Here is a 14,910-nt window from a genome sequence, read left to right as displayed (position 1 = left end):
TGAAACCACCCTACAGAGTGGAAAACTTGAATACGCTCCGCCGTAGCGTTTCCATCTACACTGCCAAGACGCAAAACTCTGCTCAGATCTGTTCACGTCGCGTACGCGTTTAAGTCTCATACAGCGCCAGTACAGGGAAACAAACACACGTTGGATTATTTCCATGCGTCGGACCGTCAAGCTGCTCTGGCAGCTCTAATAAACTTACAGGAGTCTTTCCACGAAATGTACAGGATACGTACAAATAGTATTACTGAACAGATAAGGATCTTTAATTATGTTTTGGTTTTCGCGGAGCAGATAAGAGAAGAAGGAAGATTCTACACATGCGCTCAGACATGGCGGTGTTGTTTGATGGTGTATCACAGCACCACCTAACCGCCTGACATGCATACCCAATCGAAATCCACACACTTTTGAGTCACCGTATGCACGCAGATTTCCTCCCGAAAACGCTCGTCTAAACGCGGAATAAAAAGTGAAGACGCGACGCCACTTTTGCGTCTTCTGTTCAGACCGTCATCATGTAAACGTCGCCTAAATCACATCCAGGATACATTAAAGCATACCACCATTTAACGAGGCAACGTCAAACAAATAAGACATTTAAAGATTGTTTCATATTTATAAATATTTCCAATATTTGATGAATCTGTCAATTCAATACAGAGAATGATAAAACAAAAAGTGCTGAGGTCTAGACTCTAGTTTAGGGCCTATATCTCATCTGTTTATTCAGTTGAAACTCAATTCCTTTTTTTTTCCTCCAGCTATTGATAAACCAAACACACAGAAGCGATGACGACTATGAACATTTTCTCCACTGGGTGTGTGACATGATGCCACAGGTGTGTGCGTGTGTGCGTGTGTGTGTGTGTGTGTGTGTGTGTGTGTGTGTGTGTGTCCACCAGCTGTCCTTGGGACCCGACACAGACAGAGCCTTGTATCATACGCTACTCGTCCCTCCCTACACAACAGAGATTAATTCACTTTTGAGGGGTTGTTGAGGAAAATGCAAATATAGAATTGAAACACGAGAAATGTATATATAACACTCTAGCTGAGATTACCATGATATAATGGGGACTTAACCACGCTTCTTTTGAATATAACGTTGAAAATATACATGTCCTTACATGTGGTTCTACCGCCATCATGTGGTGGATGTTCAAACTGCAGTAAACTCAGCAATGGCAATGCGACATCGTGCTATAAGATAAGAGTTGACAGGTGTGTGTGTGTGTGTGTGTGTGTGTGTGTGTGTGTGTGTGTGTGTGTGTGTGTGTGTGTGTGTGTGTGTGTGTGTGTGTGTGTGTGTGGAGGTGGTGGGGGTCAGATAACTGACTGGGGGTGGGGGGGGTGAGGGCGACAGAAGGGCTATTTTTAACCTCCATTCAAACCAGAGACTGAGTGAGAAAGAACGAGAAAGAGCGAGGCAGGCCTACAGCAGTATCTTAAGAGAAGGGCGAAGGAGCTAGCGGGATAAAGCGTTTGTGATGACCATGGATCTGTGCTACAATAAAGGCTGCGGGGAGCGCTTCGACCGCAGCACCAACAAGGAAGGTGGGTGGCTCATTCCGGCTGTCCACTGTGACTGCGTTAGAGCTTTGGGTGAAACGTTCAATCCGTCTTCCATGATTTGACAGGAAAGTGTTCAGCGTTTAATTGAAGAAATGTGAATGCATGGTAGACCTAAGAATAGTAAACGTTATTTATTAAACTACTTCAAATCTGCGCCGTGTAACTTTCAGAGAAAGTTTCCCAAGAATGAAACACGTCCAGCCGACAGTCACCCTAGAGATGGTTTATTCTGGTCCTCTTTTGCATTTCATCATTCTTATTATTTTATATTTTGTAGCGGGGAAACATCATGTGGAATACGAATATAGGTGCTTACCAATCGTTGTGTACTAAAACCGACGCAACAGATGAGTTGGAACAGTGGGCCAACATATAGAGTAGGCTACAATCCGACACTAGACTTGTGTTCACTGCCAACCAGAACCGGCCTGGTTCGGTTTACCGATGAGTCTGACCGATGCGTCCGGTGGATTTAAGAACCACACGGTGGACGTTCATCGATTGCGTCATAGGACAGCGTAACGTCAGAGTATTTCGTAGCATTGGGGGGTCGAGGCGAACCCCTTAAACCGGGGGGACTCCGGAGTATTAACGTGCTAAGGTGGAGTACGTTATTGCCGTGCTCCACCTGGGAACTGGGCTACGGACAGACTAAAAGGGGGGGGGGGGGACGTGACTTCCCCAGAACACCAAAGCCCAGCAACTCCTGCGTTGGATGAGAATTGACAGGTGTGTGTTTGTGTGTGTGAGTGTGTGTATGTATGGGGGGGCTATTTTTAACTCCAACCAGACCAGAGAGATAGACCATTCCCCCTCCCCCACTACTTTTCAGGGTCCTTCGGGTTGGGGTTAGTCTGGAGTCTCCTCCTCTCCCTGGTTCCCACATGAATACACTTCTGGAACCTGGTCATTTGATTAAGGGTAGCTTTGGTGCAAGTTTGGTAAATATTGGAGAATCGAATATTTTTTCCAAGAAAATATAACATAAGAGGTGCCTTTTGTCAGATTTCGAGAAAGTTCTCTGATTTTTTTTAAACCTAAACCTCCATCTTTTGATGAACATTTGCGGAAAATTTAAAATAAGAAATGTTCCATGCTCCATGCCACCACTGAGATAGGGACAATGACCCCTGGTCAGAGTTCACACAGGACATTGCAATTCACATGATAGCACTACGTTTCCGAAGTGACATCAGTCTACAGAAATGTTATCCACCGAGACACCTGCACTGCCGGGTTTAGAGGTTAAACTCGACATTACAATTCAGGGAATACATTCAAAGTCGTCAGCACCCTATAAACTTCAGGGCTGATGACTGAGAGCTCATTCGGATGCAGATCTGGTTGGAGGTTACATTATAATTCAGGTGAAAGCCGCAGGTGTGCGAATTTGGAGATAATGGAGGCGACAGAACAGAAAGGGCGAAACACTTTAAAAATGACAAAGCCGAAACCCTTAAAACGTCCACCAAACGTCAGTTTGTCCGTGTCTTCATTTAACTGCAGCAAAGCAGGAATATCCCAGGCCAGTGGCGGCTGGTGATCAAAAATGTTGGTGGGGCACAGTAATAGACAGTCTGGGGTTCCCCCCCACCATGAAAAAAAAAATGAATTTAATAGATTTGATTTCCTGTATTCTGGTGCATTTTGGGGATGGCCACTATTGGGGGGGGGGGGGGGGGGGGGGGGGGGGGGGGGGGGAATCGGGGGTATACTATTCATTCAGATTCATAGCCTACATCCTGACTTGCAGGGCCGGGACAAGCTTACACTGCATATACAGACCTACTTTATGGCCATTCCACCACCATTGCTATTTGACCCATTGTTGTTCTGATATTGAGACAAATCATGATCACTGTCCTATAGCGTCCATTTTTTGTGAGTCTCAATGTGTACTTCAAATGTAGTTAGAAATATTGGACAGTAGCTTCATTTTCTTTATATGCTACAGGCAGACTTAATTAATATGTAACTTACTTGCTCCTTCTAAGTATAACATTGCTTGGGGAGTCCTATTCCGCTACTGAAATGGGTGGAAAGTGCTTACAACTCTCTGCTAGTAAGCGATCTATCTCTTCTCTACATGTAGTTGTGTTGCGCGAATGCTGCTGAGAGAGGTAGCCTATTTGAGTGATTCGCTGAATTGTCCAATCAGGTGGTGATAACAAAAAAGAAAAGCGATACCACATACACATACACATTTTCTTGCGCCAATGAAAAGCTGTCTCTGCTTGATAGACAGCAAAAAGTTAGCGAGCTTACATTGACTCCAACGTGGCCGGCGCCCCTGACTTGGAGGAGGGCTTTATTTCGAATGACCAATAACTAGCCTAGCCCAAATCATTGACGTTCAGACGCATTTAATAGTTGCTGGCAGTGACAAATATATCGCACAATTAAACGAGGATAAACGCTATGTATTTGTGTTGATTTATTTCGTATTGATGATAGTTGATTAATAGTTGGCAGATATATTCAAGTGAATATTTCACGGAGGGGCGGCGCCCTAGCGCCCTCTATTGACCCACCGCCACTGTTCCAGAACACTTGACGACAGTCATATATATTTTTCACATTCCAATATCGTACTTCAACATCTTCACTATGCGTTCATCCCTATCTGATTCAAACTGTTCCAAACTCCTCCATTAAATCCACACAGTCTCAGCTACCTTCCTTATTCTCCTCTTCCTCTCACAGACGCCTGTCTCTTCCACCCTGGGGTGCCCATCTTCCACGACGCCCTCAAGGTGAACCAACAGAGCAAGTGTCTCTAACCTCTGACCTCTGACTTTAACACCTTCACTAATCCCAACCTGTTTGTAAGGCACCGTTTTGGGTGCCTTACAAACAGGCCCCCAAAACGGAATATTCCGTTTGGGGTGGAATATGTCAGGTGGGATTGCTGATTCTTCAGCTAGTTCCTTGATGCTGCCCTTTTAATCGATATTTTATACAGGAACTGCCTTGAGCAAAGCCCTACTATTCACTTGTTGTGGTGTGATGAGTGTGTGTTACCTGGGAAGATGCTATCAGGGGCTTAGGCTGATGGGGTTCAGACCATGTGTGGGAAGCAGATGAAAGCCGGCTACACATGGATTTTCCCACCTGTGAACCTCTGTATTATGTTCTCATGTATGGTCATCTAATGTCACCTGGTGTTATTGAACCTAATGTGATGTAATCTAATATGTACACATAGGGCTGGTCTTGCTGCAGAAAGAGGACAACAGACTTCTCAGACTTTCTCTCCATCAAGGTATGGATGGATGGATGCTAATATGAATGTATGTTTTAAGAGTCTTTATAGTATAATCAGAGTCTGAACTTCAACAAATCAGCACTTGTTAATATTTTGACTGAACAAAAGTCATAACTTCAATAATACTTAAATGTAATCTGTTTAGGGAGATGTTTGCATATATGAATTAGTGTAAAGTTAGTTAACACTAGTAGGCTGAAGGGAGTTTAAAGTTGCCTTCTCTGTTACCAGGGCTGCACCCGCGGTCGCCATAACGATGAGAAGCCTGAGGAGCCCCTGCGTCCGGAGGTGTCATCGGAAAAGGGCGGGGCAAAAATGACCAATGGAGAGGAGATCATCTACAAGGGTCCAAAATCAGCCGAGGCCCTGCAGAGGGAGAGGCCCAGGTACGTTACCATGGTTACAGGCCCTGCAGAGGGAGAGGCCCAGGTACGTTACCATGGTTACAGGCCCTGCAGAGGGAGAGGCCCAGGTACGTTACCATGGTTACAGGCCCTGCAGAGGGAGAGGCCCAGGTACGTTACCTTGGTTACAGGCCCTGGTACGTTACCATGGTTACAGACCCTGCAGAGGGAGAGGCCCAGGTACGTTACCATGGTTACAGACCCTGGTACGTTACCATGGTTACAGACCCTGGTACGTTGCCATGGTTACAGACCCTGCAGAGGGAGGGGCCCAGGTACGTTACCATAGTTACAGGCCCTGCAGAGGGAGAGGCCCAGGTAAGTTACCACAGTTACAGAGACAAAAACATGCAGGTTAGGTTACCATAGTGACAGAGTTACTATATTTACACATGGGTAGAGATTAACCAATCTTTACTTTAAGAGATTACAGTGGATTATAATTATATTTAAAAATAAAGGGATGCATTTTCTCATTACAGACTTCATCTGTGGATAACATATATAGGTAAGGGATTAAATCATGGAATATAATTTTGTGTGTGTGTAGTTCAGAGGAGCCACTGAAGAAGCTTCCCCAGAAGGTGTCCGCGTCGCTAGCCAAGGTGTTGGAGAAGATGGACCTCAGTAACCGAGCCGAGCAGGCCATGAAAGGTGTGTGTGCTTCAGTACCATTAGATTAAAATAGCGCTGTGATAAGTGCATTGAAAAATTAAGACATAACCCAAAAAGTGCAATAATCCTTTGAGTACATACAATTCATCAAATAAGTAAGCAAACTGCTTTAAATGCTTTAACTCTGTGATTTAGTAGAGCTCCTAAGCCGTTTTGTTTTTTCTCTACTCCTCTCCTCCTACTAATTATTTATTTCTTCCTTCCTCCCCCTCCCTCCCTCCCTCCCTCCCCTCCCGCTGATAGAGAGTCAGGTGGTCATGCAGGGAACGAGATGCAAGAACATAGGATGTAAAGGAGTGAGTGTTTACCTTGTTCTTCTTCCATCACCTATTATGTTTTGAGAGCTCTACCTGGTGGCCATAATAAGAAATTGCACGCTATAATCAAAAGATTTAAAGGCAATGGCGAATTAATACAGAACAAAAACTCTGCCAAGGGAATGTCGAAGGAATGTGGGAGCAGTAATGTATTCTCAAGTGCATTGATTGATATTCTTTCATTGATACATTTTATTGATTCCAGACCTACCAAGGGCCTGAGACAGACTCGGAGATCTGCACGCATCACCCCGGAGCGCCCATCTTCCACGAGGGGTAACTCATACTTCACACTGTTCACTGAGTTAGTCAGACATGTGACCTGTAGCAGGCAGACCAGAGAGGGGGGAGTTAAACCAGACTGGTTAGAGATGAACCTGTAGCAGGTAGACAGGGCGGGGGTAGATGGTAGACTAAAGTGGTGAGATGAACACTTTGTCACTCAGACGGTAAAGTGCCGTACATCTCAAGGGTTCCCGACAGCACTTTACAGTTTATATTGCAGCTTAACATATTCTGCTGGAAACCCTGGTCTCTGATGCCCTCTGGTCTCCCAGGTATAAATCCTGGAGCTGCTGCTGTATCCAGACCTTCGACTTCAACGCCTTCCTGGACCAGAAGGGCTGCAGCACAGGGACACATCGTTGGATCGCCAAACAGGTAGGCTGTTTACCTGAACAGTCGGTAAATAATATATTCATGTATGTATGTATGTATGTATGTATGTATGTATGTATGTATGTATGTATGTAAAATGACTAGAATTAAACTAAGTATATTCTCCAATAATATTTTCTGCAATGTTGTGTCAAAATATGTTCACAGGACAAGAAAAAGGTGGCGTGCCGGCAAGATTGGCACCAGACTGCAGATACAGTGTTTGTGACAGTCTACGCCAAAAACGCAAATCCAGAATTCTCCTTTGTAGAAGCCAACCGTACAATAGTAGGTTGCACATACTCATTTACTCTTGTTTTACAATGTCTCATGCACCTTATTAACATCTAAATCTTAAAGCCATATTCAAACTCTGCAATCCCTGACCCTGGAAGTGGTCAAGAGCCTTAATCTTCTTATTGCTCCGTCCAGGGAATGGATCCCATAAGCGGTGTCAGCACTCTATCATTCTGTCTCTCCATAGATCAGGTGCGACATCCAGTTTGAAAACAACAAGGTGTACAAAAAGGAGTTCCACCTATGGGGAGTAAGTAAATCACTCTCTACATCCAATCACCTACACCCAATCACCAGCCAGCTTAATGGAGTTGAGCTTGCTTATTAACTAGTCTCCGACACCCGCTCAGCAGCTAGCCTTAAGTACACTAACGCTCGCTCGTAAAATACATGCTACACTTGCTCCTCGGCTGGCATGTGTTGGCCTGCTCATAAGCTGTTATAGCCGTCCCCAAGCTAGCTTAATGTACTTAAGTTGCACATAGACTACTCTCTACACCCACTGACCAGCAAGCTAAATGTAGGATGCGCAGAGATAACGGCCTATTTGCAGATATCAACAAATCGTCTTTTTGCATCCATAGTGGTAAACTACATTCATATCACTATAAGAAAAGTTATATGTCATTGTTCATTCATCGCTAGCAGCCACTGTGATACATAAATATAGGTTGCTTTTGAAAACATGACATGTGCAGTTGTATTGCATCAGTTTCGTTTTGAATAACCATTTTCTTCAAAGGAGTGATAGCATACTTTTTAATCGTTTTTCTAACAGGCTACAGATAAGTAGGTAGTGGATGGGGGCCTCTCGCTCATGGATGCCCAAGGGCTATATCTATCTTTCTATATAGATAGAGATATAGATAGATGGGTAGATATATAGATCTCTCACTCACTCATCCACCCTTCTCTTCCTTCGCCCACCACCAGGTGGTGGATGTGAAGCACAGCAAGGTAAGCATGGTTCCCTCCAAGGTGGAGATCTCGCTTCGCAAGGCCAACACCGTCTCCTGGGGCAAGCTGGAGGATCCCAACTTCAAGGCCCCGCCCGAGCCAATCAACACGGAGTCCTTCGGCGTAACGGCAGAGGCCCCGCCCCCTGAGTGGGACATCGAAGACGACGACATCAGCGACTCGGACGACGAGTGGAAATACGACAAGCCCCCGAAGAAGTCGCCGTGGGGGGAGGAGGGGGAGGAGGAGGTGAAGAAAGAGGGGGAGGAGGGGGAGAAGAAGAAGGAGGAGAAGGAGGGGAAGGAGGAGGAGAAGAAGGAGGGGGAGATGGAGGGGGAGAAGAAGGAGGTAACGGAGGAGGAGGAGGAGGACAGTTTTTATGACGACCTGCCCCCGCTGGATGACTGAGGAACTGCAGTCTACTCACACACTTCTCGAAAAACATACAAACAAACATTATTAAACATGAGACAGAACCTGCCCAGACAAAATCGTCCACATTGTCGATGATGTTTCAAAAGGTCTTGCTTTTATTTAACAGTGATGGGGAGATTGTTTTTGATTGATTGCTAATTATCTTAAAGGCCTAATATGTAACATTTTCACATTAAAATATCTACAAACGACGAGACCTATGCTATACATTTTGTTAAATTGTGTACCTACATTATCCAACTGATTTATGATTATTCATTAACACTCTGTTAATGAATAATCAATCTGGAGACCTGGGTTCAATTCCTGAGGATGTTAGTTTCCTTCAGATCATAATGAAGCTTTTAAGCGTAATGATATGTCTATTGTACCGTCATTTATAACCTGGGACAATATACATTTGTCAACCTCTGTGGGGAAGAGGAGCAAGCTGTTGGCTTGCTTAATAGAAAAAATTAATATTAAAATATTAATTTTTGCTATTTATATCTTAATAGCAAAAATTATGAACATGGAGAAATAAAATGTACACTACAAAGGGGTTCGAGTCCCGCTGATAAACTTCAATGAAATTCACTGTTACATTGTCATTGATCATTCATTATTGATCATTCATCCTGTCTCAGTAGGGCAGTGGAGTGAACTGTTGGATAACACTCTGGAGATAACAACACGTTCTCCAATTAAACACAGCGCTATATATATCAGCTGTTCAGATAGACGGGGGGCGTTCAACAACCCTACAGTTCACAGGTGTTTGTGAATGGAATAATGTTGCACAAACGTATCGTCAACGTACTTGAGATAAAGTAAATGTATAACCTCCATAAATGTTCTGGTTGGCGTCTTGGTGGTGCAGCGGTAAGGGTTAACACTCTGTAGACTCAGGTTCGAGTCCCCGCTCACACGGCCACCAAGAAGGGGGAACCCCCTTTCAGCAACCTTTTCAACATGCAGTGCCAGTTTGACATTTTCTCGTTAATGAGTGTGCCTTAAGCAACAATATATTAAAAATTAAGCTGAATTATGACACATCGACCAAAAACATTTCCCGAAGACCTGGAATGGTACTATTTCATATATATATAGTCCACAATCATGCATCAACATTTAAAATGTTTTTTTGGTTGTTATATTTGCAACATGGGCTTACAAATTATAAACCCAAATTATAATAATTATTAGGAAATGCCAAAAGATATGTCCCATCTTAAAACACCATTTTCAAAACTCATTCAAAAACATATTTCTACTGTGAGAAATGTAAAAAACGAGAATAAATGAGAATGTTGGAACCATCCACATTAATTTCTTTAAGACATGTACAGCTTTGCAAAACCATGTGAAGGCGATGCATACAGGCCACTTGCAACAATATTTTAAATATTTTCTTCTCTATTACTCACAACATAGGTTTAAAAACTATTAATTGCTCCCATTTCAGAACACTGCTTTCTGTAACTAATTTAAACATATTTGCACTGGGAGGAAATGCCCAAAGCAGCAAGTGCAAAAAAAATTCGGTAATAAGGATTATGCTGCCGCATTGTGCTGGATAGCCTGATTTCATATTTTACATTATATTCATAGAATATTCACATTATATTCATGGTCACCGCCTGCCATCACGTTTTGTCATTTTGGCACAAATCTAATGATTGGTGTTTTGTACTGCAACAATCAGCTGATTTACATGAGCATTTTACTCAGGAGAGATGTGTTCTAAAAATATTAAATGTATAAATAAATACACACTACAATAAGACCACAAGGACAACAATTGCCTTTTCAGCTTTCAATTGGCTTAAAATTAAGGCCTAATGATGTAACACAAAAAGCACACAAACAAACGTCCTCAGTGAGAGAAGCCAGTACTTTGAGACGTCAATACTTCATTTAATCTTTAATTGTTGACTTTGTCTTTGTTACACACTGCACACAATAACACGATATAACACCTGGCAACGTACACAGTCGTGCAACATCAACTTTTCCTTCCCCCTAGTACTGGTCAACACGTTCTCCAATTAAACACAGCGCTATATATATCAGCTGTTCGGATAGACGGGGGGCGTTCAACAACCCTACAGTTCACAGGTGTTTGTGAATGGAATAATGTTGCACAAACGTATCGTCAAACTTCCACCGGTCCAGGGGCTGTTTGTTTGTTTGTTTATTTGTTTGATTTTTCGCTCCGTTTTTTTTTTATATTTATATTTTACTCCACACATTTTGGAGAATTTGGTTTTTAGTAAACAAAACGGCATTAATAAATACAGAAAATATCTTAATAGCAAAAATTATGAACATGGAGAAATAAAATGTACATAAGTTTGATGAAAGGAAATAAACTGAATTAAAGGCCTAAACTTTTTACATTCAAGAGTTGCCTGTGATTTGGAGTAAGGATCACAATGGATTAAGCTGAAAGCTAACAGTAACCAAACAAACAAATAAAAGTGGTTTAAAATAATCCTACATCTGATTTTAAGAGGCTTTTTTTCTAAAGATCTTTGTTTCTAAAGTTTACTTGAAGATGTGCAATAAACGTATGCAGGTACATTCATGAAATATCAGTCATAGTTATTGACAATAACCAAAATTGTACAGTAGGACAGGTTGCCCATTTCCTATCTTAGGAAACTAATGTTTTTTACGCAAAGTAGCGTGACAATATTGGTAAAGCTCTGAAAATACAAAAAGTATCGAAATTATTATATGGCTCACCTGAATACAAGAGTTACAACTAAACCGTCTTAATGCTGAAATGGTATTTCAACAGCAGCAAGTAAAGATGTTTGACATTCAAACCTACAATCCGTAAATGTATGCCGTGATTTTGCCGATTTGGTAGATAATAATATTTTGAAGATAATGAGATATTTGATTTAAAGTTTTCCAGTCTTGCTATGCATTTTGGGTAACTTGTTGCCAATGCCACGGCATGTTGCTATGACTACTTGACAACACACCGACTATAACCTTTATTTCCAAGTTATTTATGATAGCCGTAAATAAAGACAATTAATTTGGTTTTTGGTTTCCCAGTTGTGTATAGTTTGGTTCTTTAAATATGTCAAACCATTAATTTAAAAGAGATGCAACAGATAAATGGTCTTAGTTTACTTGATAACATTGCTAACGAAATTTCAGTAACAAGAAAAGTAAGACATTGTCATGTTTATGCCACTATGGTTTGTAAAACAATACTAATACCCCTTTAAGATGATTTAAGACGTCCATTATAAACAAAAACAGTAGCAATGGGTATTTGAAATCATGTTTACCGTGATAGAAAGAAGTTGGTTCTGGGCAACAGTTATGGATTGTAGGTTAGAATTATGTAGGAGTAAAATATAAATATACTCACTGGAGTAAAATGGGATATTTTAAGCTTGAAGATAAGTTATAATAAAAGAAATGGGTGTACAGCCTCTGATTAAATTAATATATTCCTAAATATTTATACATCTCTCTCTCATTCATATATATATAATTATTTTTTTATCAGCACATTTATCATAAATAGATTAAATTGTTTTTGTAATCCTTAAATCTGAATGAAAAAAACACTTGTAACCCTAAAGAAACAAAGACACAAATCCTTTTTAGTTTCATCCCTTAAGTTTGCTTCTTCGTAAAGTGCAAAGCAGACACAGTAAACGTTTAAATATACAGTTCCCTCACACACACACACACACACACACACACACACACACACACACACAGCTGACACACACACACACATACACACACACACGCACACACACAAACCTCAACTGGACACTAAACTTGGCACTAATCTCGAAATACAAAGATGTAAAGTTGCTATGGATACGGTATCCATGACGACTTCGCCAGAACATCTTAAACGTTGAACAGCAATCAGTTCATCATCCAAATAGTATTTAACTATCATTCTCACATTTACTACTGCATGTTTTACAATACATTTCGTCCTTATTTTTCCTTATATCTGTGCAATGAAATGACTAAGAATGTTGTTGTGCAATCCATAAAGTCATAAGTTAAAATTGTTAAAATTAGCAAAGCAAATCTTATCTCCTAATATAGGTGCTGTTGTGTGCCAGAGAGGTGGAGTTACATGTGACGATCAGAAAGATCAAAGTGTTTTTCATTCTTTTCAGTTGCCTGTAGAGAAGACCAATATCATTAACGGCATGGTGACTTGTAAAACCACTGCAGGAAATCTGAATCCCTGCTCAGCTAGCGCAGCTAATCACTTATCACAGATCAGAAAATCAGTTGGAATATAGTTTGTTTTAAAAGTAAAGTACATTTACGCTATTTTTTTTTACGCACACCAACCCAAATTTACAAAACTAGTAATTGAAGCTAGATAGGAAAAAAAACAATTTCTTCAACTTTTACTTTCTAAAAAAAAATGAAACACAGTACAGGAGTTTCAAACAATTGCAAATCCTCCTAACAGGTTAACCAGTTAAATATAATTTCTTTTAATTAAAATTCTATTCAATATATTATCTTATTAATAGTTTATGGTCCTAAAATGCAGAGTTTTAAATATGGGAAGGGGGGCACGTAGGAAGAGCCTATAGCATGAAGTAACATTATATTTTCACGTCACGTCATGTCAAAATATATAACTCCCCTGGGTGCAGGTCCCCACCCCTCTGGCACTTAGTAGTAGAAAACAAACAGAATTACTAAATAATTTAAGATGTCCATGAAAAGATTTCGAAAACCAATGACCAGCAAGGCCTAAATCGCAGACGAGGTAACTTTGGTCAAGTACGACGGTTGCATGCAGGGATTCCAAGTAAAAAGAAAGGCGGTAAAAAGCGACAACGAGACTAATTGATTACCCAGCTATTGATTACCAGCGGCGCTATTGGCAGGAGAGTTTGATGGCTAATGTTTTTGCATAAGAGAGTCTAAAGATGGGCGAGTTTATACCTCAGAGGCAGTGCAATAGAAGATCCAATCACGCGTCATATCATAATCATACAATATGTTAATTAAGACAACCATGAGCAAGTTTAAAGAAAGAGTTAAAAGAAGTTAAAATAAGTCGATATGTTTCATCTTTGAGGCTTCTTCATCTGTTTTCACGTAGCAGAACGTCCACTTTCTCCAGTGTCATATAAATCCAGTGTTGTCTTCCAGTTCGTAAAACCACAAACGTGGTTACGAATTTTGTATTTTTCCGAAGTGTGACGCAAACTGAAAAACGTTGTACTGATGCGATAACAAAGAAGGTTTACACTGAGTTAAGTGAAAAAAGGTAAATCCTATGTTAAGGCTGGATACTAGTACTTTACAGCGAGAGTTTGTATTTTTTTGCAGCGTAGCTGTATAGCTTTGGCCCACGAGATTCACACAGCGGCCAGAAGCGGGCCGCATCAAAACCACACACAGTGGGACCCTCTGTAAAACATTTTCATTATCATTTTTCAGAAATTAAATACGAGTCCACATGAATACATTCCTCGATATAACATATATTTTTTACGCAACATTTAAGATATTCTCCAGCTCTTGGTGATGATATCAATAAAGTTCTTCCTTTTTTCCGTTTCGTATTGTTGTATAATTGTCATTTTCAGTGGTTCCTACGGTGACGAGAACATTCAGTTAAATAAATTGTCGTAAAACTATTCAACAAAAAGAGCGGGAAAAAATGTCCAAAAGGCTGTTCAACAACTTTTTAAGCCGTACCCCCATTTTCAAAAGAGAGGGGGCGGGGCCAAGCAGGGTAAACACGACCAATGACAGAAAGCCAGCAGTGATGATGCAATGTGCCTCATCAAATCATATCGAATCAAAAAGGCTCTTTCCTGGTTGCCGGCCGGTTTGCGTCGGCTGAAAGAGGAGGAAGAGGAGCCAGACTCGTGGATCATGGGACTCCCCTAACAACGTCCGTCCCATGTGCAGGATGACCTCCAGGGGCCCCTCCCAGCGGGCGGTCGTCATGGCAACAGGAGGTACCTCTAGAGCGCTCGTTAACGCCTCGTTAAGAGTCGGCCTCGCCTGCTTTGGAGTCCCAAACACCTGCCGTAGAAAAGGATTATTTAAATTTTCATCTAATCCAATCCAGTTCAATCGATCTAATGCATTTTACAATAATCTAATCCCATTCAATTTGATGTAATCAACAAACAAATTTCTCCTACGGGGGATTAATAAAGTTGTATCTAATCTAATTTAATACATTTGATATAATACAATCAAACTAATGTTACAATAAAATCGACTATTCTCACATAGCACCATTTAATCTCAACCAATCCTACCTGATATATCGAATATTTAATTATGATTTAATCAAATCCAAGATAAT

General features: G+C 41.1%; 2 protein-coding genes across 4 annotated transcripts in view; one reads left to right on the top strand and one right to left on the bottom strand.

Annotated features, from left to right (window-relative positions):
* Nucleotides 1-1,496: 1,496 nt before the first annotated feature.
* LOC307091291 (cysteine and histidine-rich domain-containing protein 1) lies at nucleotides 1,497-13,743 on the top strand (the record flags this gene model as incomplete). The annotated part of the gene is made up of 12 exons (XM_079758239.1): nucleotides 1,497-1,563; nucleotides 4,285-4,334; nucleotides 4,787-4,843; nucleotides 5,078-5,232; nucleotides 5,801-5,904; nucleotides 6,169-6,221; nucleotides 6,448-6,518; nucleotides 6,800-6,902; nucleotides 7,068-7,187; nucleotides 7,384-7,446; nucleotides 8,130-8,377; nucleotides 13,737-13,743. The coding sequence occupies 12 exons, from the start codon at nucleotides 1,497-1,499 to the stop codon at nucleotides 13,741-13,743; spliced, it is 1,098 nt and encodes a 365-aa protein (XP_079614365.1).
* LOC307091368 (diacylglycerol kinase delta) overlaps nucleotides 10,147-14,910 on the bottom strand; it is a 56,019-nt gene continuing 51,255 nt past the window's right edge. For 2 of the 3 annotated variants that reach the window (XM_079758321.1, XM_079758322.1), the window contains one exon: nucleotides 10,147-14,621. In XM_079758321.1, coding sequence (XP_079614447.1) covers nucleotides 14,584-14,621 — 38 coding nt within the window. In that variant the 3' untranslated portion in view covers nucleotides 10,147-14,583. The remainder of the gene's footprint in view (nucleotides 14,622-14,910) is intronic. The other variant, XM_079758323.1, reaches the window with a different exon arrangement.

This window comes from Pollachius pollachius (genome assembly GCF_949987615.1).
Source record: "Pollachius pollachius genome assembly, chromosome: 20".
Classification (NCBI taxonomy): Eukaryota; Metazoa; Chordata; class Actinopteri; order Gadiformes; family Gadidae; genus Pollachius; species Pollachius pollachius.
Note: the sequence above shows the minus strand (reverse complement) of the source record. Positions and strands in the feature narration are given on the sequence as shown.